Here is a 26037-nt window from a genome sequence, read left to right as displayed (position 1 = left end):
CACCATATCCTGCGTTCTTATGTGGGGAGCAGGAGCAGAGACCCCGCAGGCCGCCCCGCACGACAAATGGCGTAGCGGGCAGGCCTCCCTGCATGACACTATTGTAAACTCTTTGAAACATTACTGAATGCCTTAGTTATGTGAGAATTGTAGTTCATTTTGTACTCCCTAAGACTTTGGAAAATTACTGAGTGCCTTAGAAATGCTATAAAAACCCTTAGCTTTGTAGGCTAGGGGTCCTTGTTAAAACACGCTGTGTCGGGCAGAGACTGGGACCCCAGCTAGCTGGAAATAAACCTCGCTGTGTGACTTGCATTATTGTGTGTGTGCTCTGTCTGTCTGAGGGGTGAAAGATTCCAGGACTTAACAGTCTCTGCCACTCAGTGTTGGAAAGGAGGATAAACACAGTGGCCTGCCCTTCCCCAGACCTTATTTCTCCCTGTAACAGGAGGGCGGAGGGAGCTACACCTTGTTGGCCATACCCACCAGGAGCAGGGCTTTTGTCACACTGAAAAGTGGAGAAATCCTGTCAAATCCATGTACCCTCCTATTTGCGCAGCTTCTGGAAATTCCTTGGATAATTGTTGAGTCAACGGCTTTGTATGCAGTGCTTTCAGTTTCACATTACTCTAAATACATCTAAGAAGGGAAGCTAAAGGAAGTCTGAAAACCCTGTGACATTAGGTGGGTGAAATAAAAGTTCTATCATCCGGTGAGAGACAGAGAAATAACAGAAACCACTCCAACCTAAACTGAGGAGAAGAAACAAGGTAAGAACTCAGTCTATTTTCTCATTGAAGCAGCTTTTTCTCCAGCTCTAAAGGACCTATAATCTAAGAAATGGAGCCCAGGATAAGGTCCGGGCAGGAGTGGGAAGGGATTTATAAGGGCCAGTTAGTTTTCTAAATAACAATCAGAATGAAGATAGGTTGCAACAGAGTACAATGTGAAACAAAATATCAGATGAAATCCTGCTGTTACCAGGTGGCAGGCAGCACAGCCCTAAATTTCCCTACTGTACTTTCTGCAATTAGGCACCAGCAGACATGAGGCTAACCTAAGAGTTAGAAATGCATTAGGATTGTCTTTCTCTTTGCTGACATTGTCTGTGTTTGCTGGGAACACAGTGAAATTACCATTGTCTTTGGTGGAACTTGCTCCAGACTGATCTGACTGCAGTTAAGAAACTAAAAGGGCTACAGATATGTTATTTTTCAGGAGAAGGAAAGAATAGTGAGATGCGGTGTAAACAACCATCCGACACTGTTAAAGACAAAGAAATGCAAAACGGAAACCCAGGGTGAAAGATGAAGATTCATGAAAACACTATACTTTTTAATCATACACATGAACTTTGTTTCAAAGTGGATTTCTTTCTTTAGAAATAGCCCTGGTTCGGGTTGCCAGATGGGATGGGTGTTGGGGGCTGGGTGAAAAAAAGTGAAGGGATTCAGAAGTACAAATTGGTAGTTACCAAATAGTCGTGAAGATGTAAAGTACAGCATAGGGAATATAGTCAAAATATTGTAATAATTATGTAGAGTGCCAGGCGGGTACTAGACTAATCGGGTGGATCACTGCATAAATTATATAAATATCTGACCACGGTGCTGTACACCTGAAACTACTGTAATATTGAATGTCAACTGTAATTAAAAATTTAAAAATTAAAAAAGAAATAGCTCCGGTTTACCAAAATTCAATTTGTTAGCCCCGTTCTTACCCCCTTACAAGTAGAATCTGACCCCACTACTTTAATAAAGAGCTTTCTCTTTAAAGAATCTACTGAGATGCATCACTAAAGCTAACATTTTTGTTTGCCTTGACCTCTCTGCTCTCAGGCAGGTTTGTTCTTCCCTCTGGAAACTCTACCCCTCAATTCCTTGGCTTCCCATGAGCTTCATTCATCACCTCCTTGTCTGACAGCTTTCTTCTCTCCTTTCAGCTCCTCCACTCCTTTCCCTCCCCACCCTTCTCCCCTTTTCTCTTCCCCTCCTCTCCTCTTCTTCCTTCTCATCCTCCTCTACCAAATGGAAAAACAGAACAAAACAGAAAACCTAGAAGCGTATGGCTAGAAAGATATGTTCCTTAAACAACCTCCTGATTTGCCTTTTAATCCATATGTCATCGTCTTTTGTTCCCTTACACATTCACATACACATATATATACGCAAACATGATTTTTAGGAACACTCATTATTTGTAATTGTGCAGTCATACCCCCACTTAGTTGGAGGCTAATTTATTGTGAAGCTAAAGAAATTTAAGTATCAGGGCCCCTTCCCCTTCCGTAAACAAGCTTGTACCAAGGCTTTGGAAGGGTCCCTAGCCATGTGTTTCACATGGTCAGATATTATTATAAAATTTGCAAAAGCAAGTTATGTTGTTGGTTCTACTTCTGGAATGGCAGTGTAAAGAGTTCTGTGAAGTTCATTCCAGCACAATAAATGTAACTAGTGGGAAAAACACACACACACACACACATTTTAAATCTTTACTTCCCAGCCAGCTTGGATGTCTTGGGAAATTATCAAAAGGGCATACATTTAAAATCTCTGGAAATTGTCAAAGGGGCATACATCAAATGATGAAACACTTATTCATAAAAGTCTTTATTCATAGTAAGAATTAATGAATAAAAAAATAAACATTGAATATCTTACCTATAACCAGGATGTAAAATACTCTCTGAACCCTATTCTATTTTCCATTTAATATCTAGTGTAAATTTTTTAATGAAAGTCCAAAAAGATAATTATCCATGATAAATTAAATGAAAGATTTTGTTCATGAAAGGGGTCACATGTTGATAAGTCACTGTCATACAAATTAAATATTTTTTTCCATTACAGTGGATATACAATATTATATGAGTTTTAAGTTGTATAACATAGTGATTAGACATTTCTATAACTTGCAAAGTGATCAGCCTGATACATCTAGTACCCATCTGACACTATACATCATTATTACAATATCATTCACTATATTCCCTGTGCTGTACTTTACATCCCCATCACTATTTTGTAATTACCAATTTGTACTTTTTTTTTTCAATTACACTTCACATTCCAATATTTTTTTCAGTGGGCTACTTTGATTATACTTCTGCAGCTTTCTAAAATGATACAAATATTCCCTTCATTTATCACACTGTTGACACAAAACTTTTGGCCATGTTGAAGAATTTGATGACTCTGCCAACCGAATGCAAAATAAACTGGTGGAAGTTCTTGATCTACTTACACTGGAAATTCTAATTAATCCCATCTCCTCCCTTGCAGATAAGGTCACACCCTGGACATGGCCTCCCAGATCCACATGCCAGGCCCGATATGCCTCATTGAAAACACTAACGGGAAACTGGTGATTAATCCAGAAGCTCTGAAGATCCTGTCTGCCATTACAGAGCCTCTTGTCGTGGTGGCTATTGTGGGTCTCTACCGCACAGGAAAATCCTACCTGATGAACAAGCTGGCTGGGAAGAAAAAGGGTGAGTGGCACCAGCAAAGCTCTGCCGAGTCCCTTCTATCCACCCACCCTCCCAGCATTGAGTATGGTTTTGCAGAGAAAAAGTTAGAGATGGAAAGGAATATTGTAAGCTAACTTTCAATACACAGTTATGCTCTCATCTTCACTATGATCTGAAAGAGTCAACTCAATCTCTATTCCTACTTTGTCTTAGTTTCCCCTTTTAAAAGCATAAATTGTTCCTTTCCTAGCATTCTATGTTTTTGTTTTTGTTTTAAAGAAATCACCATATCTCTGCATTGTAAGGCTTCTTTATATATTCTGGATATCAATCCCTTATTAGATTCATGACTACCAAATATTTTCTCCCATTTCATGGCTTACCTATTAAACTCTGTTGATAGTGTCCTTCCATGCATAAAAGTTTAATTTTAATTAAGTACAACGTATCTGTTTTTTCTTTTGTTGTTTATACTTTTGGTGTCATATTCAAGAAATTATTGTCAAATACAATATCGTGAAGTTTCCCTTATGTTTTCTTCTAGGAGTTTTATGGTTTCTGCTTTTATATGTAGGTCTTTCATCTATTTTGGTTATTTTTTGTAGAAGGAAAGTTTTTGTCTTTCATCGTTTAGTGTTTTTTTGGCTGAAGGTTTTTCACGTATGGCCTTTATTGTGTTGAGTTAGTTTCCTTCTATTTCTAGTTTGTTGATTGTTTTCCATGAAAAGGTATTTTCATGTATTGGATATTCTAATTTCTCTGTTTCTCTGATTGTAAGTAAGATGAATACTGGTTGTGGTTTTGGTTCTCTCTCTCAACGTTGATTATGTTAACTTTTATCTCAAATCCAGACCCATCGGCCATTAAAACTCCACTCCCTTTTATCTCCACTCCCCCTGCAGGCTTCTCTTTGGGCTCCACAGTGCAGTCTCACACCAAGGGAATCTGGATGTGGTGTGTGCCTCATCCTGAGAAGCCAAACCACACCCTAGTTCTGCTTGACACTGAGGGTCTGGGGGATGTAGAGAAGGTAAGTATTGAGGATTCAATTTTGGGACAAGCCCCTCATCTCTGAATATTCTCTACACTATTTAATTTTTCTTCAAGTAAAAGCTTGCACTTAACCATAATATGTTTTTTCACTTCTGTTTATATGCCATGAGACCTAGATTAGTAATCAGGGGTTAGGAAAATATTCATAAAGCAGAATCCTAGAAGAACATAATGGTCAGTAAGTAGTATTTTACTTATTAGCAACAGGACATATAACCTAAGTTAACCTAACCAGTTAACCCAGATGCATAAAGGTAGTAAAATAAAATCAATGCCACGAGTCTTAACCCCCAGAGAACTTTAGTTAAGGATTTAGGTTCTGAAGTCCTATACTGTTGTGTTTAAATTTAAACTCTGTCACTAACACAGAGGCATGAGAGAATTATTTGACCGCTTTTAACCTCAGCTTCCTGATCTATAAACAGTTGTAAACAATCTATATTTGCCTCATAGTATTGTTTTGAATGTTCATAAGTAATGGAAAGCGTTAGGGGTATAATAATTGCCCAATAAAATAGCTACAACTACACTCAATTTTGTGTAAAAACATAAAGAAATTTTTTAATTAAAATGATATTTAAGGCCTTAGAACGCCCACCAATCTTGACTACTTGTTTTGCAATTATCTGCTGATGATCCTAAGAGGACCCAGTAAGAATTAGTGTAAACCAAAAATACCAATCAGAAGGTGATTCAAAATCCAAGCCCTACTAGCATTCATTATTGTTTCAAATGGTTTCCTCTTATAGGTCATTAATCTAAAAACAAAGCAAAACAAAACAACGCTCTAAATTGGCATCCTTTTACTACTGATGATCTGGAAAGTACCATGAGAATGAAACGTAATCTTGGCCCAAATGTGTTCTCACTTCCAGGGTGACAACCAGAATGACTCCTGGATCTTTGCCCTGGCAATTCTCCTGAGCAGCACCTTCGTCTACAACAGCATGGGGACCATCAACCAGCAGGCCATGGACCAACTGCAGTATCCTTTCCGTGGTCCAGAACAACATCAAAGTCAGGACGGGGACTTGTATTCACACACCAGCTGCCTGACTGTGAATCCTGTTGAATGAAGCACAAAAAGAGAAAACATAAAAAATAACTAAGGGCAGGGGAAGATCCTATGCACCTACTAAACAATTGACACTTGGGTTAGGAACAAAGGCAAAGAGAAGGTTTTGAATATGTGGGACTCATGTGGGATTTGGGTCACTGTTCTTTTACACCACTTTTCCTTAGTTTGCTACTCAGCTATGTGACAGAGCTGACAGATCGAATCAGGGCAAATTCCTCACCTGATGCAAGTGAGGTTGGGGATTCTGCTGCATTCGTGAGCTTCTTTCCAGACTTTGTGTGGACGCTGAGGGATTTCTCCCTAGACTTGGAAGCAGATGGACAACCCATCTCAGCAGACCAGTACCTAGAGAATTCACTCAAACTTAAGCAAGGTAGAGGGGACTTAGAATTGATTACTGAGAATGACAAAACACTAGAAACTATGATATTTTATTTTTCTATGTAGTTTCCTTATATTTATAGTTTTCTGCTTCTTTTCAGCTGGCTATTACAAAAAATAAATGCTTGCTTAATATCAGAATTAGTAGATTCGATTTTAAATTATCTTCTCTCCTGTTCTACGAACAAGTTTCTTTTTTCTTTCACCTTTCTGTGCGCTATGATCAGATTGGTTTTATCTCCCTGTTTAGGGCTTGTGATGGCTGTAATTAACCAAAGAATATGGAGAAGGACAGACATTTATTTAAAGAAAAATAGATTAAAGCATGAAGAGTGCACTAGTCAGTGGTTGGCAAACTATGGCCCGCAGGTAAATGATGGCCAATCCAGCCCGCCAGCTGTCTTGTAAATAAGGTCTTATTGGACGAATGCTACGCGCATTCATTCATATTAGGTTGGTGCAAAAGTCTTTGAGGTTTTTGCAATTATTTTTAGCCTTTTAAACTGCAGTTACTTTTATACCAACCTACTAGATTGTCCCAGGCTGTTTTCGTGCTACAGTACCAGAGTTGAATACTTGGACAAGAAACCACTGGCCTGCAAAGCCTAATATATGTCCTGTTTTGCCTTTTACAGAAAAAGCTTTCAAGCCCACTATATTAAGCAAATTTCTTTTTTATCTTCCTCCAGGTACCAGTGAGAAAGATAAAAATTTTAATCTGCCCCGACTCTGTATACGGAAGTTCTTCCCAAAGAAGAAATGCTTTATCTTCGATCGGCCCACTCACCGGAAGAAGCTAGGCCAGCTTGAGACACTGCATGATGATGAACTGGACTCCGAATTCGTGCAACAAGTTGCCGCTTTCTGTTCCTACATCTTCAACAATTCCAAAACTAAAACTCTTTCAGGAGGCATCCAAGTCAACGGGCCTCGTGAGTCCTCTTCCCTGTCTTTAATTAAGCTCACTGTTAAGATTAAAGAAAGGTGGGAAACATCCACCTAGTTTCAGCTTTGGAAAATGCAAATCTAGGTGGCACCAACATTTCTAATAGATTTTATTAGTCAGATTTCTTGGGTGAGAAAAGGTAGGAAAGGCCAAAGAAAAAAGCTCTATTGCTTAAAATTGCCCTACTGAACTTGACCTGCACTGTCTAATAAGGTAGTATTGGACAAGCGAGGCTATCTAAATTTAAATGTAGAGTGATTAAAATGAAAGAATATTTAAAATTCTGATGACACAGCTATATTTCAAGGGCTCATACCTACATGTGGCTAGTGACTACCATACTGCATAGCACATAGAGAACACTTCCATCATCACAGAAAGTTCTCAGACGGTGCTCAGCTAGAATTAAAATAATGGAGGACTCCTTTTTATGTATTCCACAGATATTGACCAAATGCTTACCATGGGCTAGAACTGATGATAGAGACATAAATGACCGAGGTACGGTTCCTCCCTTAATGGTGCTTGGTTGTAAAATACATGCATTCAATAAACACAAGCCTATGGTATCTAGAACAGAGGTTCTCAGCCTATGATATGTACTCATATTACCCAAGGATCTTGCCAAAGAGGAGGGTCTAATTCAGTTGACCTGGGGCAGAGGCTGTGAGTCTGCATTTCTAGCAAGCTTCCAGGTGACGCTGAGCACACCGATGCCGTGAGGCAAATGAGTGGTAATTGACATTATTAGAATTACATAGAATAGAATGTTGCCTCCTCCCACCTACAACAAACATTATCATTTGTCCTCTGTTTTATAGGACTGGAGACCCTGGTGCTGACCTATGTCAATGCCATCAGCTGTGGAGATCTGCCCTGCATGGAGCATGCCGTCCTGGCCTTGGCCCAGATCGAGAACTCGGCCGCAGTGAAAAAGGCCATTGCTCACTATGACAAGCAGATGGGCTGGATGCTGCAGCTGCCCACTGACACCCTCCAGGAGCTTCTGGACCTGCACAGGGCCAGTGAGAAATGGGCCGTCAAAATCTTCTTCAAGAATTCCTTCAAAGACGTAGACAAGTTATTTCAAAAGGAATTAGCGGTAATTCTTTTTTCTCATGTTCATATGGATTGGGATCTTAGAAAGCAAAGTACTACTAGAAAATTAAATGGGTATTTATTATGAGAGAAGAAATTCTTACTAGAACTTTAGAATGGTGAAAACCACTCTTTGTTACTATCAGAATAAGAAGAACTAATTTTGTTGTGATCAACTCAAAGTTTTGAAACATTTTGTCTTTGATGAATAAACTAATAATCGTGTCTATAATTTAATTAAATGCATATAAGTAACAACCAGAGCTTCTAATCATATTACGTGCTTGCTGTTATCAGACTGATTTAATATTTTAGCCAAGAGCATAGAAATATGTAGTCTTAGTTATCTTGAGCAGGCTTATATTGAGCCACATTTATTCCATATGCAAGCATTGGTCTAATTTGAAAAACAGAAGTTTATTTCTAAAGGTATGTTTAGAGGTCTAGAGACTTTGGTGCTGACCTATGTCAATGCCATCAGCAGTGGGGATTTGCCCTGTATGGAGAATGCAGTCCTGGCCTGGGCCCAGGTTGAGAACTCGGCATCAATGCAAAAGGGCATTGCCCACTCTGACCAGCAGATGGGTAGCATAAGTGCCAGCATAAAGCTAGCAATCTCTCCTCTGAAATTCGCCTCCAAGGAGAAAGTCAGGATCAGGAGGAAGGATATTGTCCTGCTGATGTGCCTGTAAGTTTTTCTAGGTGTCATAGACTTTAGTTTTTGAGAAGCCTTTCCAAAAAATTCTGAGGTCCAGCTAACATCTTCTCTCTATTCTTTTTACTTTCTATTTTCACATTAAAGGCTGAGCTAGAAAAAAAGCTAAGTGACTTTTATAAACAGAATATGAAAGCATCATCAGATCGTTGCTCAGCTCTACTTGAGGATATCTTCACTCCTCTTGAGGAAAGTATAAAGCAAGGGATTTATTCTAAACCAGGAGGGTATCGTCTTTTCATCAAGAAGACACAAGAGCTGAAGAATAAGTACCTTCAGGAACCCAGGAAGGGAGTACAGGTAACCAAGATTCATCTGTTGATTGTGGGAGGCTGTTGACATTCCTCCTTGAAATACCAATGTGACCAAGTGCAATTGGACACAGATATGCACACAGAGGTACAATTACAGGACTGACAGCATTAGCATTTTCATTTAATAAACATGTACAAGGAGCCTGTTATACAAGATATGTACAGCCTATGTGCTCATCCAAGAGAGTGCAATCAATTAACAGTTGAATTATAAAGGGGATTATCAGATTTAATCACTAGGTTGTTATTGTAATCCACTATTACAGCTGGATCTTTATGTTGCAAGGGACAGAAACATAATGATGGTCGCTTAAACAAAAATGGTAATTCACCATTTTCAGCTTCAAACTTGCTATAAGGATAGCTGGATCCAAGACTTGAGAGAATGCCATCACCTGCCTTTCTGTCTGTTTCTCCCCTCAACCCCACACTTCCCTACCCTCCTCTTCTTCCTCCACCTCTTTGCCTCCTTTTCTCCACGATGGCCTCATTCTCCAGCAAGCTCACCCCATATGGGACCATAATACCAACAAGCCCCAAAATTAGAGCCCCAGTCTAAAAGCACAGAGACTATCCATGTAGATCTATATCAATCTCATAAAGAATTCTGCTTTGTAAGTGCCATGCTTGGCCAGTCTGGAGCATGTGCCCACCCCATGACAGGGGATTTTGGCCACCAGACACACTAGGCCCAAGCGGGACACTTCTTACAGGGAAAGATGGTGGGCAAACAGGAATAGTGTTTACACCCATTTCATATTATTAATTGCATTTTCTCCGGGTCCTAGGCTGAAGAAATTCTTCAAGCATACTTGAAGTCCAAGGAGTCTATATGTGATGCAATTCTGCAGACAGACCAGACTCTCACAGAAAAGGAAAAGGAGATTGAAAGTGAGAAGCAAGTCAAGAGACTAGATAGCCTCAAAAGCTCTTAAAAGTTTAAATAAGTTGGCTGGGTGAATCTGGGGTCTTAAACTAGAGCAAGATGAGCAAAGATTCTTTTTACCAGCTGAAGTCAGTTCTGAGTAGGGCATATGCAGTTGGCAACAATAATGGCAGGTCAGCATACCAAGAATAAAGAAGCAATGTGGTAACCAACATAACTTTTTCTGTTTCTTTGCTTCTTGACAGTGCAACGTGTGAAGGCTGAATCTGCAGAGGCTGCAGCAAAAATGTTGGAGGAAATGCAAGCAAAGAAAGTGCAAATGATGGAACAGAAAGAAAAGAGTCATCAGGAACGTGTGAAACAGTTGACTGAGCAGATGGAGAGGGAGAGGATCCAGTTTATAGCAGAACAAGAGAAGATTCTCGCTCTTAAACTTCAGGTATTTAATTGCATCACCTTGATGTTTCTCTCCATCTGTTTTCTCCACTTTCCCTGATCTCTTAGGTGGCAATAACATGAAACCAAGAAGGAACTTGCTTACCCACTTACCTTTTCAATCTCTGTCTGCCCCTGACTTGGCCCCTGCCTATGTCTGGTTATTCAAATATTTTGTTTGTATTTCTGTCACATCCAGTCTTTTATCAGTATATCTTTCAATCAATGGTAGCTATTATCTGCTAGGTGTTATAAAAAATGTCTTATCTGTATCTCTTGCTTAGTATTATATGAAGCAAGAACTGGCATGTCCCTATTAGTTAAGAGAAGAAACAGAGTTTCAGAAAAGATTAAATAACTTCTACAGCTTGATAAAATATTTGGGCTGTCTTCACCACTTAGAGGAATCCACAGTGGTTGTTCTTTCTGTCTATGACTTTAGCTCTAAGAGAACCTTTATGAGCAGAAAGACTCCCTAACTCTCAGCCTGCTATTTTGCCTGTTTTCTACTCCCAGTTTGTGTTGAGTTGGGGGTTATGTGCAGAAATCCAATATGGACGGTCTGGGGCCCTGATTTCTTTACCTATATTCTTCTACGCCTGTCAATAAACTGCGGAGTCTTAAGTCAAATTCCCTGCTGTAAGATTCAGACACTTCATTCGATTTTGAGAATTTTTTATTCCTGTGTTGTTTTACACACATAAAACAGAGGGAGAGAGACTGTGTGTGTGTGTGTGTGTGTGGCACGCGCGCGTGTGTAAAAGTCTATGATGCGCAGATGAGATTTGAAGACAAACAAATGATTAAGATTGCCCACAAAGGCTGTGTAGAATTCATGGGAGAGGAGATCATGACTTGTAATTTAGATTCATTACTATATCAGGAGGTATAAGCCCAAAATCTTTCTTAGCTAGAGGAGACTCAGGAAAAATAATCACAGAGCTCGGATGCCCAAGAGAAAGCATAATGAAAATTAGTGATAGAGCAAATTTCAAGAAGAAATTAAATACTGAAAAATCTATGTGGAAACTAGATAGAGGTTAAAGATTTACTTACTGCTTGCTGTAATTTATTTACTCTCCATTTGTCCCTTTTTAGGAACAGGCCTGCTTACTAAAAGAAGGATTCATAAATGAGAGCAGACAACTTCAGAATGAGATACAGAATCTCAAGTTGGACCTGGAAAGACAGAAGAATGAATGCACTATAAGCTAAAGAGTTAAAGAATAGAGCTTTCCTGGTCACTTTTTAATCCAAGCCATAACTCAAACAGAATTTGGAAAATAGCTACTACACTTGATAATAATTAGGTTTTGCATTTTTATAACATCAAAAATTTGCAAATACATGCAGTACTGTAATTGAAATTATGTCCATCTTCCTAACAATATTGTCAACGGTGTAACAAGAATGCCTTTCACCTCTGTTACCCACACAGGAGGTATCACGAGTTGGTACCACTCAGGAGAAGCTTATTCTCCCAGTTGACCACCAGCAGACAAATGGATACTGAGCAAAGCCTTAGGTAAAAGACTTGAGACATAGCTGGGCATCAGTCTGGCCCAGTGTACAACAGGCTCCAATGTCAGGGACAACCATCCTATCTTCTTAGTGAAGACATGTACAGTTTTCTCTTGTATCAAGACCCCACAGTCTGTGATCAATGATGTGACTCCTAGGCCCTGAGAATAGACGATGCTCACTGATGAAGTCCAAGCTAAAGCCAACCACCTTACATAGCAATCTAACACCGCTGCAGAATTTCCAAAGGAGGATGGAAGAAAGCATTAGCATGAGTAAAAGTTGGCTCATAAATAAATGGGCTAAAGAAGGAAACTTTCTCTTCTTCCTTGATTCACCCAGATTATAAATCTAATAGGACACTTTAGAACTTTAGCTGTCACTGGATTAAACATAGTAACACGATGACAAATTTTTATTGTGTATTTGTAGCAATATGTAGTTTGCAAAGATAATGTGTTAGACAATGAAGCTAACTTAGTCATCAGATTGTTTGTAATCCTAAAGTTTAGCATATTTTTCCCCAATTCTTAACATTCATACTTGAAAGCCTGCTGATTTTCCCAAAGAGAGCATGGATTGTTTTTAACATTTTTTAAGCAATAAAATAATGCCCTTGGTATTACTTAGTTTGTGTAGAGTTTACCCCAACTCTCAAAACTCCTAGCCAACTGGATGATGTTTCTTAAAGTGATTAAGAATTATTTTCAAACTCGAAATAAAATATACTTCACTAGGCTTTTTTTTCTGATATGTTTGTTTGTTTGTTTTTCAGTTTCTCTCCAAAATATAAGGTTTTAGTCTTCATAGCAATGCTTAGCTAACTTCTATTAAAAACAAAACAAAACAAAAAAACCCCACAAAAACCCAGATAGTAACTATTCATGGCTTTGTGGGCCACACTGTCTCTCTCTCAGCTATTCAGTTCTGCCACGTAGTGCAAAAGCAGTCATAGACAATACATAAATAAATGGCCATGGCTGTGTTCCAACAAAACTTTATTTTCAAAGATAGGTGGTATCCACAAGCCATACTTTGCTGACTCTTGCTTTATAAAAACAGTGGTCTAAGTTCTGTGTATCTGCCTTATGTTCCTTAAGTAATATATGGATTAGACTGTATATGTTAGGATATTGAAAATGTTTTGCAGTGTTTCAAAATATTACATGATGAGAGAAAAGAGGGAAGCGGCTAATGCCACTAAATCTGTTTTAATAAACCTGCTTTTTCTATTTGTGTCCCATTAATTCCATTGAGCCCCCTTCCTGCCGTCAGATGGTGAATGCCTCCTTCCACAGTCGAGCACATGCTGCTAAGCAGTATTTCACAGCTGACCAAGTCAGACATACAGCATATTAGATGGAGTATATATGTAGATAGGCTTTGTATTCTCCTTTCCAATTGCAACAAAGGAGTTAAAAATACACTTTTTGTTTTTTGTTTGTTTTACTTTACTAACAATTGTCACCCCAATAAACTTTAATTAAAAATAATACATTTTCATTAGTTGAAGAAACATCATGGTAGAAAGAATAACCTTCAAAACCAAATACTGATTTCTTTATTAACCATTTAAAAATAAGAACATCGACGCGACAACATGGAAGGTATTATGCTAAGTGAAATAGGTCAGATAGAGAAAAAACAAACAAACATGAACAATACAAACAAATAAATGAAACAAAACAGATTCATAGGTACAGGGAACAAATTTATGGTTGCCAGATGGGAGGTGGGTTGGGGGACTGAGTGAAAAATCAAAGGGATTAAGAAGTACAAATTAGTAGTTACAAAGTAGTCATGGAGATTTAAAGTACAGCATAGAGAATATAGTCAATAATGTTACAACAACTATAATTCTTTACATCTAGATAATTTCTTACATCTAGTGCCAGGTGGGTACTAGACTAGTCAGGGGGATCACTTTGTAAAGTATATAAATGTCTAACAACTATGCTGTACACCTAAAACTAATATAAAAGAATACTGAATGTCAATTACAATTCAAAAAAAAATTTTTAGGAGGGAGATTGTTTAAGGGGGGGGGAATTTTAAAGGAAGGGGAATAAGAGGTTCAAATTTCCAGTTATAAAACAAATAACTCATTGGGATGTAATGTATGGCATAGAGAATATAGTCAAAAATATTATAATAACATATGGTGTCAGATGGTCACTAGACTTATCATGGTGATCACTTTAGGTATATAAATGTTGAATAACTATCGTGTACACCTGAAACTAATATAATGCTGCATGTTACCTATATTTTAATAAAAATCTAAACTGAGCAAAATTAAGACAAAATCAATAAGGAAAGAGTGGACTTATGAATCACACTATAGAGCAAACCGAACAAATAGGTGTATGTAGAATATTATATCCAACAGAAGCAGAAACACATTCTTTTCATATAAACTTGGAACATTCTCCAAAATAGATCATAGGTTAGGTAAGCCACATAAGGAGTCTTAATAAATTTAAGGATTGAAATCATAGCAAGTGTCTTTTTCTGACCACAGTAGTACATTTGATGCTATATGTATGCATTGGTTTATTTCTGCCTACTTGATTCTGTTCCCTTAGTCTATATGTCAATCTTTAGTCCCATACTGTTTTAATTACTGTAGCTTTGTGATATATTTTGAAACCAGAAAAGTGATGCTCCAGCTCCAGCTTTATTTTCCTTTCTCCAGATTGCCTTGACTATACTGGAACTTTCATGGTTTCAAAAGAATTGTAGAATAATTTTTTTCTTTTTCTCTATAATAAGCCACTGGGATTTGGGGGGAGAAAGTATTGAATCTGTAAGCTCCTTTGAGTAGTATGTATATTTAAAAAACATTAAGTCTTCCAGCCCATGGAATTGGGTATGGAATGGAATGTCTTTCCATTCATTTTGTCTTCTGTAATTACTTACATCAGTGTCTTATAATTTTCACTGTACAAATCTTTCACCTCCTTGGTTGTTTATTCCTAAGAATTTTACCACTTGATGTTGTAAACGGGATTGTTTCCTTAATTTCCTCTTTGGACTGTTCATTGTTAGTGTATAGAAATGCAAGTAAGTTTTGTATGTGGCTTTTGTATCCTGTAACTTTGTTGACTTGGTTTATTAGTTCTACCAGTTTTTATGGAGTTTAAGGTTTTCTACATAGGATAATGTCATTGTATTTTTTTTTTCTTCTATGATTTGGATTTTTTAAAATTTCTTTTTCTTGCCTAATTTATCGAGCTAGCACTCCAGTATTACGTTGAATAAAAGTGGTGAGAATGAGTCTTGCTCCTGATCTTAGAGGAATAAGAATCCTTTTCTTGTTCCTGATCTTAGAGAAAAAGCTTTCAGCTTTTCATCATTGAGTACGATGTTAGCTGTGGGATTGTCATAGATGGCCTGTATTATGTTGAGTTCCATTCTTTCTATACCTAGTTTGTCGAGTGTTTTTATCATGAAAGGATGTTGAATTTTGTCAAATGCTTTATGTGTGTATATTGAAAAAATTGTATGACATTTTTAGGTTACTCAAGGGTGAAAAATATTTTATTTAACAATTTGTACTTAGGGAAAAATAGCAGCTCCCGCCCTGAAGGATGATTGTGTAAGTTTCGTCCTTCATTATATTAATGTGGTATATCAGGTTTATTGATTTGAGTATGTTGAATCATCCTCACATCCCAGGGATAAATCAAATAATATTGTAAGGGTGCCAAGAATACAAAATGGGGAAACGATAATCTCTTCAACAAATAGTGTTTAGAAAACTGAATATCTAAGGTAAATAGAAATGAAGTTGGACTCCTACTTTACCCATACACAAAACTCAACTCAAAATGATTGAAGACGTCAACATAAGGTCTGAAACTGTAAAACTCTTAGGAAAAAACAGAGAGAAGGCATCTTAATGTTGGTCTTGGTGATAATTTCTTGGATATGATTCCAAAAATATAGGCAGCAAAAGCAAAAACACACAAGTGAGACTACATCAAACCAAAAAGTGTCTGTACACAAAAGGAAACAATCTACAGAATGGAAAGGCAACCTATGGAATAAGAGGAAAAAAAAATTGTTTTTAATTAAATAAACTTTTTTTTTATTGGGGAATATTGGGGAACACTGTGTTTTTCCAGGACCCATCAGCTCAAGGCAAGCCATTGTTTTTCAGTCTACCTGTGGAGGGGAAAACTTACTGGCCCAAGTGGGAATCGAACTGGTGACCCTGGTGCTATGAGCACTGAGCTCCAACCAACTGAGCCACCTGGCCACTGGAGAAGATATTTTCAAACCATATATCTGATATAGGTTTAATTTCCAAAACATACAAGGAATTACTACAATTCAATAGCAAAAAAAAATAAATAAATAACCTGATTAAAAATGGGCTAAGGACTTAAACAGACATCTCTGTAAAGATGACATACAAATGACCAGCAGGTATATGAAAAGATGCTTAACATCACTAATCATCAGGAAATGCAAATCAATACTACAATGAGATATCACTTTATACATATTAAATGGTAATTATTTATTAAAAGATAGTGTTGGAGAGGATGTGGAGAAATTGGAACCCTTATATACTGTTAGTGAAAATGTAAAATTGTGCAGCTACTATGGAGAATAGTACGGAGGTTCCTCCAAACTTAGAAATAGAACTACTATGTGATTCACCAATCCCAGTTCTGGATATATTAACAAAAGAATTGAAATCAGGATCTTGAGGAAATAGCTGCATCTCATGCTCCTTGCAGCATTATTCACAATAGCCACAACTTAAGTGTTCACTGACAGGTTAATAGATAAAAAAATAAAATATGGTGTGTACAATACTATGGAATATTATTCAGCCTTTAAAAAAAAGGAAATCCTGCCTTTGGAAACAACATGGATGAATATGGAGGATATTATGCTAAGTGAAATAAGCCAGTTACAATAGGACAACCAGTGCGCAATTTCACTTACATAAGTTATCTAAAACTGTTAAACTCTTAGAAGCAGAGAATACAATTGTGGTTGCCAGGTGTTTGGAGTGAGGGTGGGGTTAGTGGGTATGGGGAATCATTCTCCAATGTGTATAATGTTTCAGTTATGCTACATGAATAACTTCTTGGTATCTGCTGTACAAAATAATGCCAGCGTTAAAAACATGGTGTTGTGCACTTCAAAATGTGTTAAGAGGGTAGATCTAATATTTAGTGTTCTTATCACCAAAAATGAGAGGGTAGGGATTTGGAGAGGCATTACATATGTCTATTACCTTGATTGTGGTGATGTTATCATGGGTATTTGCATATGTCCAAACTCATCAAAATGTACACATTAAATATGTGCGGTTCCTTGTATATCAATTATACCTCAATAAAGCTGTTTGTAAAAATTCTGGAAAGCAATTCCTCAGATCCAGATGGTTCCTCCTAACTGGTGAATTTTAGCAAGTATTGAAAGAAGAAATAATACCAATTCTATACAATTTATCCCAGAACATAGAAGAGGGAACATTTCCCAATTCATTCCACAAAGGCAGCATTATCCTGATACCATAATCTGATACAAACACTACAAAAACAAAACAAAACAATAAAAACTACTGATCATTATCCCTCATGAACATACATGCAAAAATCCTCAACAAATTATTAGCAAGTTGAATCGAGCAATATATGACAATAATACACCTCAACCAAGTGGGGTTTATTCTGTGAACACAAGCCTGGCTCAGAAACCAATGTAATTCACCATACTAAAAAGTCTGAAGAAGAAAACCCAGTTGATTATACAGAGATGAGAAAAACTTTGACAAAATATTACACCTATTCATCATGAAATTGTCAGCAACCTAAAAGAAAACGTGAACCTTTCAGGTTGATTTAAACAAATCTATGAAAACCTTCACCTAACATATTTAATGATGAAAAACTGATTATTTGTCCTTAACTCAGGAACAAAGCAAGGATGTCTACTTTTCATCACTCCTGTTCAATAGTATACTGAAAGGCTTAGTACAATATGGCAAGAAAATTTTGAAAACGCATTTAAACCAGAAATAATGAAATAATATTGTCCTTATTCTCAGACAACATGATGATCCATATTGAAAGTCCCAGGGAATCTACAAAAACAAAACAAAACAACAACAAAAAAGAACTCTTGGAACTAATAAGTGATTTTAACAAGGTCTTAAGTTACAAGATCAATGCACAAAAATCAATTTTCAACTGCATTCTATATAAAAGCACTGAACACTGGAAATAAAAAATTAAAAAAAACACAATACCACTTGCAATAGCTATCAAATAAAAGGAAATACTTAGGAAGAAATCTACCAAACATGCACAGGATCTCTATGCAGAAAACCATTCTAAGATCAAGAAATTATGGGATAGATCACAATCCATGAATTATCTTAGATTCCATGTCCCTTGCAGTTATTACAATGTTCCTTCTACGCACTGTAAAGAAGAAGTTTCAAGACCCTTCTTTCTAGAGTTAGCCCTGACAAAGTCATGTGCCTATCATTCATCAAGCTCCACCAAGCACTGAAAGTATGTCCATTGTGTGTTAGGCTTTTATCAAATAGAAAGGGGAAAAATATGGTCAAGAACTCAGAGCGCCAAATAATATGCCTACCAGACACACATACAAACATCCCACCCTTCCCACCCACTGAGAGTTCTTTGACAAAGAGGACTTTGTAGAACACAGACAGGCAAACTCACCAGAGTTTTGTTATGGAGATTTTTTCCCAACCTAACTCCAAAACAGAATCCCTGGGAAGTCAGATAAGACTGTGTGAAAAGCATTAATTGCTGAAGCTACAGGGATTCCTTTATTCAGAAGATACTGGTTGAGAATCCCCCAGATACTCTGCAAAGGAGGGCGAACACAGTTGTAGTCCCTCTCTTAAGGAGCTAACAGTCTAGTAAATACAGAGATTAAACAAATAAATACAGAAAATTAATTGCCCAAGAAATTGAGGGGAGAGGATAGCTATGGTTTAAAAAGGAGTTGATCTAAACTCCCTACCCCAAGGTATCTCAGATGGCTCCTTAGTATCTCTTAACCGTATTTCTCCTTGTTAGTCAATTAGTAGAAAACAACGAATACAAGTTGGGATGGAGAGATAGGAAGAGAGAGATAACTTATCACCTGGCCACAAAACACAACTTTTTTAAAATTAAAGTTTATTGGGGTGACAAGTGTTAGTAAAGTTACGTAGGTTTCAGGTGTACAATTCTGTAATTCATCATCTATAAATCACAACTTTAATAGCGTCTCACACTCAGCATCTCTCCCTTAGTGAATTGGTAAGTGAAAGAAATGAGAGCAATGAGCGCCATCTAGTGGCCAACATATTTATTTCTCTTCAGTGTTTTATCACTACCCTTTATCACTTAAGTTTGTGTTTATTGCCCGTCTACCCCACTAGAATATAATATGGGCAGGAAATTTGTCTGTTTTGTTCATCACACAATCAGCCATCTAGAACGGTGCCTGATACATAGTAAACACTCCGTACAACAAATATTTTTAAACCTATGAGTGAACATCTGATATAAACAGTGTTACCATCCCAACTCCATTCCTGATGCTTCTCCCACAAAGTTTAACATTTGATTATTTAATAGCATATTGAATGTTACAAGAATTTGATAGTTATTTTGATTCTTGCGCTATTTAGAGTAGAATCTTCTCCCTCCCCACGAAGGATTTCATCATTATCCCTTCTTTATAGAGAACCTGGTGTTGATTTACGAGCCTGCCATTGTTCAGGGGAACCTATCGGCATACAGCACGTAGTACTGACTTTGGACCAGTAGCAGTGCCAAAAGGACATTGCACGCTATGACAAATTGAAGGAGCAAAGGACAGTCCCCGTAGAAACCCTCCAGGAGCTGAGAACCTGCATAGAACCTAAAAGAGAGAGGCCTCTGAAAGCTTAAGAGCTCCCTCGTGAATGTGAACCAGGAATTCCAGAGGCAAAGTCAAACTGAGAAAAGAAACATAAGACCTTCCTGAGAAAAGCGACTTCTACGAGGTTCTAACATAGTAATACTCACTTGTGTAGCAGCGTGTGCTAACACTAGTAGCCGGAAGCCACACATCTAGTCCATGTCTTGTAAAATGGGCACAGCACTTGCCGAAGTTTTCACATGGACAACTTTTTTTTATTATATCTTCCATAAGGACCCCATATTTTGGATGAATTATTTTCCTACCAATCTGATTTGTAAAGTCAAAATGCGTTTTTTTCTTTTTAAAAATAGTTCCGAGACTGTGAAGAATTTTGCACTGACTCAAGTAACCAATGTTAATATTAAATTGCTATAAATCCAGTCACATGTGTGTGTGTGTGTAGAGACAGACAGGCAGATAGACAGATAGATAAATGGATACATAGTTACCTTGGGAAACCTTTCTATGGGTAAATGTACAATTTCTATTATGATTTTTGAAATATATAAACTAATGTTTGTATAGCTATTATAATCTGGCTGCAAAGCATTAATTTACTGTAATAATACACACACACACACAAAATCTTACATTTAAAATAGCTACATGAGGCCAAAAACTTTTGATAAATATAATTGTGTCTATTTAAGGTGTCCAATGTGATAATTTGATGTACATACATCGTAGAATGGTTACCAAGATCAAGATAATTACTACATCCATAACTACCAACATAGTTCACTCTTTCGTGCGTGTGTGTGTGTGTGTGTGTGTGGTGAGAATGTTTAAGATCTACTCTCAGCAATTTTCAAGAACACAACTCTTTATAGCAACAATGTAAGGTGGAAAAGGCTGTAGGAACTTACAAACTCAGACTGAATTGTCTTTTTTTGCCTAGAGCAGGTCCTTCTTAGTACTGCTCTAGGGTTATAAGCTAAAGGAAGAATGCTGTTCTGCCTACCTGACTCTTAGCCAGAATTGACAGCTACCTCTTGACAAGCATTCCCAGATAATGAGGTATTGCTAATATCTTCTACCCTTAATCTCCCCTTCACTCCTCTATTGTCACCTGGAAGGCTCATGTAACAGTAAAGTGAGATGCCTTTGGTAAGCAAACTAGAAGAGTCAGTAAACCATTAGAGCCATACGATGACTGCATATGAGAAAACCAATAAAAATACTAAGTTAAAACTGATTTCTTTCTCATGTAACTATAGTAGTAGGTCCAGGGCTGGCATGGTGGCTCCATGATTTAGGGCTCAGCTTCCCTCTCTACCATCCTATGGCTCCTAGAATTTGCAGATTCTACCTGGTGGTCCAAGAGGGCTGCAGTCATCACGTCTGCACTGAGAATGTCAGGGAAACAACACCCAAGGGAGTGATAAGGACGTGCTACCCCTTTAAGACATTTCCTGGAAGCAGCACATCCAGCCTCCACTTATATCCCATGGGCCAGAATTTAGTTTTATGGCCAACCTAGCTACAATAGAGGCTGGAAATGCAGTCTTTCTACAAGCGCCCATGTACTCTGCTGAAATTTGGGGCTCTATTTCGATAGAATACTAAATATTGGGGAATAATCAGCAGCCCCATCCTAAAGATTCTCTTTCCCTTTTTCTTAAGGAATAATTTTATAGTACTTACAAAGAAACAAGCACAGTTCTACGTTTTTTCAGGTCTAGTAAGTCATCTAATCCTCACAGTAGCACTATAAGTAAGGTTCTATTATCCACATTTTACAAATGAGGAGATTGAAGCACAGAGAAATGAGTAACTTGCCCAAAGTCACACAGCTAGAAAATTATAGAGCTGGGATTTGAACCAGCCAGTTTGGCTTACCCACCATGCTGTACTGCCTTCTCTCAGCTATATTTCAGAAGATTTTTTAATCTTTTATGTGAGGCAATGGAAAAGGCTTTATCTACATAAGTGAGATACTGTCTTTTTATTCAGAAGAAGAAATTCAGCAGAAGAAATAAGGAAAATATATCTATTAGCTATTAATTCCAGGGAGTCACTCATATTTCTCTTTTAAACACTAACACGAGTATAAGGTATAACACAACGCTTGTCATGTGAACAAAGCATTCAAATGCCCAGCATCTGCTCATTGGTCATTTAATGAACATGTGTGTAAACTAATGACAACAACAGATGGCAAATGAAACACATTTACGTTTTCTCTCTACTGAAGCCCCACTAAAATAACAGTAAGGAGATTCTTTTAAGCCCCATGAGAACAAACACAATAAAAGGAATGACAGTGGCAACAAAATTATAGAAGTTAGAAAGCAAATGGGCAGGTGGTACCTCACAGTAGATTTAAATAAGCTGAATCCTAGACCAGTCATGGAGAAAGCCAAAAAAGCAACTCGATTAACCCCCACAGAACTCTCCAAACGTTCAGGAGAATCATTTAAAGGCTTTTCTACTAAACAAGCAGATCTCCAGATCCCCACCCCTGGCCTGCCATAGCTCCACCAATTGGTCACCCTTCACCTCAGCAAGAGATCAGTAGTTTATACTCTGGAGAGGGTAAACAGAGTGTCTGAATTAGGAGAAACCAGGCACTGTGAAGGGACAGTGCTGAAATAGAGGAAATAACTGACTGTCAGCATAATGAATGTTGAGATCTTTAGCCCTCTCTCCCTTTCTGCCACCACCCTAGTCCCAGCCAAACTCATCTCTCACTCTAACAGCTTCCTAACAGACCTTCCTGCTTCTGCTCTTGCCTGCCCACAAGTCTTACCTCCAAGGCAGCTAGAGTATCTTTCTTAAAATTTAATTATGATTACATCATTACTCTGCTTAAGATTTTCCAATGTTTCAGAAAAAAAATCTAAATGCTTTTTTGTGGTCTTCTAAACTCTGCATGACCTGCACCTGCCTTCTTCTCCATCCTAATCTGGAAGCACTTTCTCCCTGATCACTATGTTTCAGACACACTGGTCTCTCATTTCTTAAACATGTCCAAGTTTGTTCCCATATAAGGGCCTTTGCAACTGCTATTTTCCTTTCCAGAATCTTTTTTTTTTTTTTTTTTTTTTTTTTTTGCAGAATTGCTTCTTCATCATCAATTCTGGGTTCAAATGTCAGCTCCTCAAAAAAAAAAAAAAAAATCCTTTACTGATCATCCTGTTCAAATTATCTATCTCCACCCATCACTGCTTCTTTTATAGCACTTATCACCCTCTGAGTCATTGCATATATTTACTTGTCTATTGTCTGTTCCTCTGTAACATTTAAGACGTACATTTTCTCTGCCTCATTTTCCCTAATAGTCTCAACACCTACATACTAAGTCATATTAGTTCAATGTGAGAGAAAGAAAAAGCAGCAGCTGGCATTGGGAACTGAACTGACACCTTTAAGCCTTCCGTGTAGTTAGGAACTAGCCATGGTGTGTGTCGCTGTAAAACAGAACAAACTGACAGAGCACCACCATCAGACAAAATCACTCTGATCCTGTCGGAGACAACAGACAAGTCACTTTACAACCTTGTTTAAACACAGATAAAAACAAGGTCACTTCCTCCTCTTCCAGCTAGTACAGCTGTTGCTTCTTGACCAATTACAGATTTAACCTTGAAATTTTCCTCCCTTCTTTTACACAAGCTGTATTATCAAACCCAATCTTAAAATTACCCTCACATCCTGACAGCACCCCAAACAGAAAGAATCTCCATTTCCCACAAATCACCTCCCCACAAATCACCTAATACAATCCCAAATCCTATGTCATTCCTAACACTCTGTTATTGAAATGTCCCATGGTACGCTAAGGTGTGTGTTCTCCCTCGTTGCAAAAAAGTAATAAACTCAACTTACTGGCGGCCTTTTGGCTGGAGACTATTGACTAATGAATGCCTCTCGCAACAGCTCACCATCCATGGGTAGACTACCTATTGTACACTGTAATTTCTCCATCCACCGTATCATCTTCTGAACCTCGTTGTACCTGGGTAAAGAATATATTCCTTCAATGAAAGATTATCTTTGTTCTTCCCTAGGGCTGAATAGCAATACTACTGCCATTCCCACTCCATATGTCCTCTCATCTTCTTAAAAGAGGAGGCGAAGAAAATGTAATAATGAAACTTGATTCTTAACAGAAGCTCTCCTTTTGCTAACACCGCCCTCCCCAAAGGTTTAACTCGCGCTGTTCCTTTTATTGGCCGATTTTCCTTCTACTTTTAGAGTGTTGTTTATGTTCGTCCTTCAGTCTCACATCTCCCCCTCATTCTCAGTTCTTTGATCAAACTCATTTTACTGTTCAGGAATGTTCTGAGCGTTCCTCGCTGTTTTTTCCCCCTCACCCCTATCATGGGAGATAAATATACCTTTTGCATAATCTCTCAGCCTTGCCCTCTCTCCCGCAGCTTCCAACATTATCCTAACTACAATTCTCCCCTTGCCTAAGCCCTGAGGCCGCAAAGTTTGCCTTTTGTTCCAACTCAGTCCTCGTCCTATGATCATCCCCAACCCAACCAGTCACACACATCCAATTAGCCCTGTGTCGATATTTCATACGCAATCCCCAGCTATATTCAAGTCCCCGCCCCATCTCATCCCCCAGTTTCATCCAGTCCGCGATCCCGAACGCCCCTCAGCCAATCCGCGCTCGGAATCCGGACCCTAGCGTCAGTCCCGCCCAGGCTCCGCCCCCAAGTCCGATTCCGGCCCCACTAGGCCGGTGAGCCCAGGACTCCAGCCGCCGAGGCAGGGTTGTCGCGCGAGGGAGGTAAGTGGGCTGTGAGGCAGGGCACTCGGGTGCGGCCCGGCGTGCGGAGTAGTGTGGAGCGAGGCTGGGAAGGATAGAGGTCGGCCGGGCTGCGCTGCGCTTGCGGGAGCAGCGCTTCTGGAGGGGCTGGGAGGAAGAGCCGGAGCTGGATTCCCCTCGGGACTGGGACTCGCCCTCCTGAGCTGATCCCGACTCTGGCGGACCGCAGGGTTGGCTGCAGAGGGTCCACGCTGGAATTAACAGTTTCCTCTGGAAAGGGAATGACACAGAGGTGATTGGATTCGAGGGTGGTACTCCTGGGCCCCGGTCATCGATTGCCCCTTTTGCTCTTGATTTTGCAATTTGGGTATTTTGAAATCAGTGTGGGAAGGGCAACACCGACTCCAGTTCACCCATAACCGGGATTTTTAATAAAAAATAAAGCAAAGGCTGTTAACCTACCGTGTAAATGAACCATAGTGAATGTAAAGTTTTCAGTTAAAAGAGTAAAGCAGTCTAGTCTGTTGCTTTTGGAGTCCGAGCAGCTTTCGGAGTAAGAGCCCCGCACCCAGTACGGATGTCATTCCTCCACCCCCGACACGTGGGCTCCAGCGATAATCCCGGAGGCAAGAATTGGGGTTGCCTGCTCACGTGCACACCGGGCACCAACGGTGCAGATCAACCACTAGAAAGTTTTACCTGACCTTGTGCTAAAACGCAGTTCCTGCCAACTCATACCAGTCAGCCATACTTCTCTTTACTCCGGAGAAAATTATAATTACACGAATCCCATTTTTCCAGAACAGCTTTTCAGCAATTTCAGGATCATGTCTCCTTAAGTATCGTGCCGCCTAAATATAGCTAATGTTTCCACTCTTGCTCCAATGGTGTGGCTTATTGTTCCCATTGTACTAAACCAGCCAGTACCTTGTTCACCTTCTAGATGCCCTCTACTGCTGTAATCACTGAACCTTATAAACATATGTTCCAGAGGTGAATGAACAGATAGAGCGTGAAGTACAAATCATCTTTCCTTTGGTCAGACTCTTAGCACTAACCTTTTTTGCAGTCACTTCACATTAAATCTTCCTTGAGCCTGCAGTTTCCCTGAATGTTCTGGACTTTGTAAAATTAACTAAATATCGTTCTACATCTCATCCTCATATGCGGAGTGGTTTATAAGTTGGTCATTTAGGTTTAAGTCCAGAGCTTCAAACTTTTTACAATTCATTTTGATTGCCTTGCTTACATTTCAGCTCTGGATTCTGTCCCCAACAATTCACCAGCCATCTCAGCTTCAGATCACATCCCCACATCTGTCACACGTACCTTCTATATCTTCGTTTTAAACAGTCTACTATGATAATAAATGGACAGTTTAATTTTCTATTGATCATGCGTACTGTAATATGGTGTTTACCTTATATATAAATGGCCGTAATCAGGCTTACTAGATCACCCTGATTCA

The 26037-nt window shown here is 38.6% G+C and overlaps 3 protein-coding genes across 7 annotated transcripts in view; 2 read left to right on the top strand and 1 right to left on the bottom strand.

Annotated features, from left to right (window-relative positions):
• Positions 1 to 610: 610 nt before the first annotated feature.
• Positions 611 to 13131, top strand: LOC109439897 (guanylate-binding protein 1-like). The gene is made up of 11 exons (XM_088791274.1): positions 611 to 770; positions 3285 to 3493; positions 4375 to 4502; positions 5401 to 5510; positions 5780 to 5976; positions 6674 to 6916; positions 7752 to 8032; positions 8831 to 9043; positions 9846 to 9948; positions 10189 to 10382; positions 11477 to 13131. The coding sequence occupies exons 2-11, from the start codon at positions 3304 to 3306 to the stop codon at positions 11591 to 11593; spliced, it is 1776 nt and encodes a 591-aa protein (XP_088647400.1). The 5' UTR covers positions 611 to 770; positions 3285 to 3303; the 3' UTR covers positions 11594 to 13131.
• On the bottom strand, positions 6935 to 25870 carry LOC148755708 (uncharacterized). Of its 3 annotated transcripts, XR_016018657.1 has the most exons (4): positions 25032 to 25870; positions 23678 to 24839; positions 11435 to 11557; positions 6935 to 6949 (listed from the first exon to the last, which is right to left on the bottom strand). XR_016018657.1 is itself a non-coding variant. In XM_088791279.1 (2 exons), exons 1-2 carry the CDS (start codon positions 25045 to 25047, stop codon positions 24535 to 24537), a joined length of 321 nt encoding a protein of 106 aa, XP_088647405.1. In that variant the 5' UTR covers positions 25048 to 25870; the 3' UTR covers positions 22007 to 24534. The 3 variants fall into 3 exon arrangements, 1 of the variants encoding a protein (XP_088647405.1); XR_016018658.1 differs by lacking the exons at positions 6935 to 6949; positions 11435 to 11557 and having other exon boundaries at positions 22007 to 23807; positions 24190 to 24839; XM_088791279.1 differs by lacking the exons at positions 6935 to 6949; positions 11435 to 11557 and having other exon boundaries at positions 22007 to 24839.
• The window catches only part of KYAT3 (kynurenine aminotransferase 3), a 63149-nt gene continuing 61533 nt past the window's right edge, over positions 24422 to 26037 (top strand). For 2 of the 3 annotated variants that reach the window (XM_088791275.1, XM_088791278.1), the window contains exon 1: positions 24732 to 24861. In XM_088791275.1, coding sequence (XP_088647401.1) covers positions 24851 to 24861 — 11 coding nt within the window. In that variant the 5' untranslated portion in view covers positions 24732 to 24850. Of the gene's footprint in view, positions 24591 to 24731; positions 24862 to 26037 lie in introns of those variants that run through there. The other variant, XM_088791276.1, reaches the window with a different exon arrangement.

The sequence above is a fragment of the Rhinolophus sinicus genome, chromosome 14, assembly GCF_057876585.1.
Source record: "Rhinolophus sinicus isolate RSI-liver-muscle chromosome 14, RSI-T2T, whole genome shotgun sequence".
Taxonomy (NCBI): Eukaryota; Metazoa; Chordata; class Mammalia; order Chiroptera; family Rhinolophidae; genus Rhinolophus; species Rhinolophus sinicus.
Note: the sequence above shows the minus strand (reverse complement) of the source record. Positions and strands in the feature narration are given on the sequence as shown.

Excerpts from the sequence above, each read along its gene's own strand:
- LOC109439897 (XM_088791274.1), top strand. The coding sequence starts at position 3,304 with ATGGCCTCCCAGATCCACATGCCAGGCCCGATATGCCTCATTGAAAAC. Across the intron at positions 4,503-5,400 it reads GTCTGGGGGATGTAGAGAAG|GGTGACAACCAGAATGACTC; the intron begins GTAAGTATTGAG and ends TCTCACTTCCAG. Across the intron at positions 9,044-9,845 it reads AACCCAGGAAGGGAGTACAG|GCTGAAGAAATTCTTCAAGC; the intron begins GTAACCAAGATT and ends TCCGGGTCCTAG.